The sequence below is a fragment of the Malurus melanocephalus genome, unplaced genomic scaffold (genome assembly GCF_030028575.1).
Source record: "Malurus melanocephalus ecotype Western Australia unplaced genomic scaffold, MMel_1.1 scaffold_151, whole genome shotgun sequence".
Lineage (NCBI taxonomy): Eukaryota > Metazoa > Chordata > Aves > Passeriformes > Maluridae > Malurus > Malurus melanocephalus.
In genome coordinates, this window is record NW_026623383.1 from 842966 (window position 1) to 849048 (window position 6083).

The following is a 6083-nucleotide window of genomic DNA, read 5'->3' on the forward strand; positions in this document are numbered from 1 at the left end:
TTTTTTTTTGTTAGATGCCTTTCATTTACAGCAAGAGCTTTTTTTTTTTTGTTAGATGCCTTTCATTTACAGCAAGAGCTTAACTCCCTTGCATTGCTAGAATAAATTGTGTTTTCATTTCYAGGCTTGTGAATTCAAAAAAGCAGTACTGCAGACAAAATTTCTCAGCTTGTCTCTGTAGATTAAAACATATATCAATACATGGGAAAGTGGGGGATCACCCTATAGGGCTCGATGCAGAGTTTTGGGTGCAGGCCCAAGACAGGACATGGAGTGAGTTAGTCCAGGGGTGTGTGTGCCCAGTATTGTGTGTTTTGGCAAAGGGCAGCAGATACAGCCTTCTCAACTTCCTGGAACCTCACGTTGTCCCAGGGAATGCATTTTGAATTGTCTTTGCAGATTTGTGTTGAAAATGAAGCCAAGTTCAGTGTTTCTAATTCGCCCATCACCACTATATGAAGTGCTAATTARAGCAAACTCTAAGGTTGGTTTATGAAAGTTTCTATGATAATAAAGAATATGTAAATAAATCAAATTACTTTTTGAAAGAATTTTGCATGTTCAGTTGAGAGCCATATACAATATTTAAGCAAAAAAATTCATCCTGACTTAACTGTCAYCAGAATTGGTAAAGGAAAGAAAAACATCAATACATTATAAAATTTATAAACAGTGCTCTGTGGGGTCACTTTTACACATTGGTTTCAAAAGTCATATATCAATAACAAAATAATTAAAGGCACTCCCTCATGAGTCCATCAGTAGTTTTAATGAATCATAGATTGCATTACAGTCAAACCTAAAGCCATTAAAGGAAGATGGCAAAAGCCAATATCATTATCATACCTGTTTAGAATTACATGAATAGCTTRTAACATGATAGGCTAAGAATCCATCATATGGTACAGGGGACTATCTTATGAAGTTTCCWGGAAATCAAACTGGTTATTAATTACATTAAAATATGGAATGTGGGTCAAACTGCCTTACAGATCTGAGCCAAAATRGAGGTTGGTATCCAGAATGACACACAAAAGTAACTGAGTTGTTACACACTGAGTAAGAGGCTGAGAGGAATCCCAAGGACACATAAACAGTTGATAGCAAATGCAAAAACTGAACCTAGATACCTTCAGTCTTATGCTTATTTATAATTGCAGTCCTATCATTTTTCTGAAGCTTTGTATCAATTTGTCTTACCCTGAGTAAAATGTTACCTCATGATAGAACTCTGCTTTTGAAAATTGTAATGCATTATTTAATTTACAGGGTTAGTTTTCCATTAGAACAATAATAGTGAGGCCTACATATTCACCTGCTGGGTTTTTTTGAGATGTAGCTAATATTTAATTTCTTATGATCCTTCATAAACTCCAAAATYTAAACATATTTAACCTTCACAACACCTTGAGGAGCTTGGTGGATGAATTTTATTACCTCTGCTTTAAAGAGGAGCAAATGAGGCTGAACAGATGACAGAACAAGTTTAGAACTTAGACCTTGCTACCTATCTGGGGCTGTGTTCAGTGAGAATATGTGGGWGATTTTATTTTTTCCAGGAAAAAGAGAAATAATCTCATTAAAASTCACAAGTAAACTCAGTTCTTCTGTGCATTTTTAGGTAGATGACAAACTTCATGCAAATATCAAAGCTACCTTTAAGCCATCCATAAAGAAATGAGTAGCAGTTGTTTCCCCTATTTTATCTTATCTATCTGCTGTTCGTGCAGCTAGATTTGGAGTTCTTAAACAGAATAAATATGAAGCAACTGGAACAGATCTATAGTTTAAAAACAGACACAAYTAAAAATTACAATATATTAAATTTTGAAAATGTCTGACTAGTTTGAATCAGTTGTAATGAAAGCTTAATGAAGAATAAGAAATATGGCAAACATCTATTCTGTCATATGAAACCACACAGAGTGCTGAAATCTGGGGTAGATTTATACCATAAGGATTAGTTCCTGTGCAGTTACATGATATTATTCCATCTTTACTTAAACATGGATTTACATGATTATTCTTATGGGCTGATGTCAAAAACAGAAAAAAAAAAAAAGTCAGGTCAATATCAATCACTGGAAAACAGGGTTTTTTAAAGGGTTTTGTACTGATAAGTATGAGCAGAAAGATATTCTTAGCATGTTGACTATGAATGACCTGCTTGTATGGTTCAATGTATTTTAAAGCCCTAATGTCTTTCAGAGAATAAAGCAGGAGTCATGCAGCTTCTAATTATAATTAATTTCTAGATTGAAATTTTACCTTAATCTACTAAAAAAACCCTGCCTACCTAACACTTTTTCATGACAGCAACATAGAAACTCAGGGGAAGAGGAGATTTTCAGATAACAAAATCTCTTTATTTTTCAGGGCTGTCAGCAGATTTTTCAAAATTCARTCTTATCAACAAGTCATAGAATAGTACTCAGCCTTATGTCATAYCTGAATAACACCAAAATTACTAAGTTGCAATTTCCTGCTAGATCTTTGTAAGAATTATTTTACTGTAATGTTAGAAAGCTGTCATTGCATGCTCATCAGAGAACTGTATGCTGCAGATAAATTAGAGACTTGAGAGCTTTCTTAGATGATATATGATGCTACTTTAATTCTAACAAAGAGTAAAAMAACATATATTAGATTATACCGCTTTATATCTAACAATGAATAAGACATCATATGATTTGTGTGGTACTGATGTCATTTAGACATACATCAAAAGTCAAGAAAGACCCCATAACCCCTAATAGCACAATGAGGCTTAAAATGAACTTGTGTATTACAATTTTTCTGGACATAACATAAACAGAAATATGCAAGCACAACCATGTGTTTAATGTTTATTTCTCCCATTCCTTGCCCTCTCCCAAAAGAAAACCACTAAAAAAAGAATAATCTCAGTTCTTGTGGTCTTGTATCATGGTCAAGGAAACTAGATAAGTGAAACTATGGTTAAGACAGAGTTTCAGGGTGCACTGCCATGGTGTGCTCTGAGGGAAGACACCACCAATGCTCAGGTAAAAAYGTGCTGAGGGCAGTCTGTTCCAGTGGGTTCAATGTGGGACTCTGACACCTTTCTGTAAAGAGGAAGAGGAAGAAAAGTGGGCTTTWTAGAAGGACTTGGGAGTTTCTTGACAGAGAAGAGAGAGGATCTCAAGGGTATTAATCAAGGGCAGTATCCTTAGACTTGCAGGGGAAAGAAATTCTAGCCCACCACAAACTCCTAATTAACTGAATTTTTGCTTGGTGAGGTAAGTGCTGCAAAGCAGTCTGGTCTGCTGTTGTTTGCAGGACCTGAATCTTTCAAATAGTTTGAGTTACTGTGGTTAAAATTCCTTTTCTAAGTCAGTATTCATTGGCATTTTTACTGTTCTGAAATGAAGCTAGGCTTAGCTGGACATGTTAGGCAAATCTGTGATCAGATGATGCTGTGAGTCATTAGGTTACAATCCAGAAAGGCTATGACAAAAAAGGGTGTTAGTATACTTACCTGAATCACATCTGTGCATTCATTTGGTTTGGAAACATTTTACAAATAATTGGGAATGACAATTCCTTGTCTGAGACAGACTGTGAAAAAGCATGAATAAAAAGACAAGCAAGAGCACAACAGATTCCTTTAAATTAGAAAAAAGGCAAAAATTTACTTGCATAATAAAGGTTTTAGGAGGTAAAATTAACTGCATTTTTTTTTTTTTTTGTATATAGGTGTTTATGTATCTAATAATTGGAACTTGCAGCTGGATTTTCAGAAGTGCTTGGTCGCTGGTGGAATTGGTGCTGTAATCAGGAATTGCAAACTTCTAATATGGAAGTTTTAACTGGAAGTTGGATAGTGAAAAAGCTGTTTGCATTCAAAGTTGTGATCCTGACACCTCATTTTAGTACCATGGCACCAACATGGTATTAAACATTTAACAGCCCTGCTACTAGTAACGCTATATAGTAAGGCTAYGTTTAGTGTGTAGGAAACAGTCTTTGAAGCAGGAAAAAGAACCCCGGTTTACTTGCTCTTAAGTTAGCACTTTAATAATTGGCATATTTTTCTCACTATATCTTTGTTTCTGTTTTACTTCGGTAAGTGTGAGCGGCAGGCCTCAGACTTCAGCTGCCATACTGTAAGCCTGCAATCTCCTTGGATTTAATTAGAATATATTAGAATTGATACTTCAAGAAGACGTSTATGTCCACCCATGCACTGCATTAAAGTATTTTCAGTATCATTTTGTGTGACAAAATGCTAGTTTCAGCTATATGTCAGTTTTTCACAGATGCAGGCGAGTTCCAAGAATTGGGGAAGTTACACGAATTACTGAAAGCTTTGTTTGGGTTTTTTTTTCCCCCTTTTTTTTAGCAAATGATCACAGCTGTGTTGCTGCCGGCAGGCTGTCCTGTTTCCCCGCTGCTGGAGCGCTTGTCCTGAGCGCGGCGGTGCGCGGTGACAGAGGCGGCAGCGGGATGGCCTTTGCTCACTGGGGGCAGCCTGGCAGCGAGGGACACTCACCGCCCGCCCAGCCCTGCCTGCCTGGGCAACACGGGASCCTGCAAAGCCATGCTCTGGGGCGCACAGCTCTGCGGAGCCGCAGCCTGCCGGGGCTTCCCCCGTTCTCCGGGGGAAATATGCTGCCCGGCCGGACCGCCCGGAGCCGCGGAGGGCGGCGGGCGCGCCCAGGTCCCAGGTGCAGCCGCCCTGAGGCGGGGAGCGAGCTCCGCGGGCGCGGCCTGCCGGGGAGCAGCGCGGGGGTGGGTGGGGTGGGGTGTGGAGCCAGCCAGGCAGGCAGGAAGGAAGGAAGGAAAGAGAAACCAAGCAAGAAAGTGAGCGAGCGCGGAGCCGGAGGGAGAGCAGAAAGCTGAAGCGTTCTAGAGCCGTGCGCCTCCTTCCTCTGCCTCGTCTCCCCGCCAGCGCTGGGTTTTGCCGAAGGTGAGCCGGCCTCGGCGGGCGCGGGGGGTGCGGGGCTGGGGACAGCGTCTGCAGCCCGCTGAGCCCCACGGGGCCGCTCCTGGGCCGGGCCGGGCCGCTCCGGGCGGGATGTTGGGGCTCCGGGGGGATGTGGGGGCTCCCGGGGGGATGTTGGGGCTCCCGGGGGGATGCTGGGGTTCCCGGGGGGATGCTGGGGCTCCCGGGAAGTTGTTCGGGCTCCGGGGGGATACTGAGGCTCCCGGTCCCGCTGCTGCTGCGCAGGGACTTAAAGTTGCCGAAGAGTGCACAGTGGTTTCACAGCGAGCATGTCTCAGACGAGCGACCGAARTTGGATTCAGCTTAGAAATAGCTGGTAGGCAGGTGGAAATTACGGCGTGTGTTGCTCTCTGTTTTCTTGCTAGCTTCAGTTGTTTTAACGGTTTGTATGTAAATGCCACGCTAAAGAACAGTGCTTTATTATTGTGTATTTATGTACTGTATGAGTTGTTTTTGGGAAGTCAGACATGAGCAGACCTCCTGTTAGCTGTCATTATATACCTGGGAATTTTATCAGAAATTTTAAGTAAGTCGAAGAAGCAGAAGGGTGTCCTGGATCGACAATACGAAGTGGGGGGTACAGCACCTTAGCGTTGCCACAGCAACTTCCCAAAATTCTTATTCCAGCTTAAGTTTGCTTATTCATGCCATGCAGTTCCTTACTCCAGCGACTCTGCAAGTTCCACTGGAATTTCTTGCAATATGACGTTTGACTCCGAGGTAACGAAGGTGGTTAAACCTTTTTCTAGAAGGCAAGTGTTCTGAAATTTAAAAACAGAATACGAAAAAAAGAAACATTTTGACAGAGGATTAAAGTTATTTTTTAATTATCCACTAGGMTGGCCTATGCTTAGTAACTTCCTTGTATTGGAACAGTTCTATCATAATCTATCTATCTTTCTTTCTCTTCTTTTTTTTTTCCATGCAGTTGATATGATTGTATTATGTAGGCTTTTGGAAAGATCCTTAATATACAATATTTTCTATGTTAATCTTGTCAGTTTTTATGGAGTCAATTACATTGCGAAGATGACATTCACTACTTGCAGCTCCATGGTAAGACCTGTTGTATTGTTTCATTTTGGTGTGGTTGGTTGGGTTTTTTTTAGGGTTCTTTTTT

The 6083-nt window shown here is 40.8% G+C and overlaps 2 protein-coding genes across 4 annotated transcripts in view; one reads left to right on the top strand and one right to left on the bottom strand.

Moving 5' to 3' along the window:
- The window catches only part of DTHD1 (death domain containing 1), a 30638-nt gene extending 24595 nt beyond the window's left edge, over window positions 1-6043 (bottom strand). Inside the window, 2 exon segments of the mRNA XM_057371666.1 lie at window positions 5627-5724; window positions 5984-6043. Of these exon segments, the coding sequence (XP_057227649.1) occupies window positions 5627-5724; window positions 5984-6043 (158 nt within the window).
- The window catches only part of ARAP2 (ArfGAP with RhoGAP domain, ankyrin repeat and PH domain 2), a 127160-nt gene continuing 125852 nt past the window's right edge, over window positions 4776-6083 (top strand). Inside the window, exons 1-2 of one of the 3 annotated variants that reach the window (XM_057371671.1) lie at window positions 4776-4927; window positions 5892-6019. The gene's annotated coding sequence lies outside the window, so the exon portion shown is untranslated. The remainder of the gene's footprint in view (window positions 4928-5891; window positions 6020-6083) is intronic. The other 2 variants (XM_057371672.1, XM_057371673.1) reach the window with 2 other exon arrangements.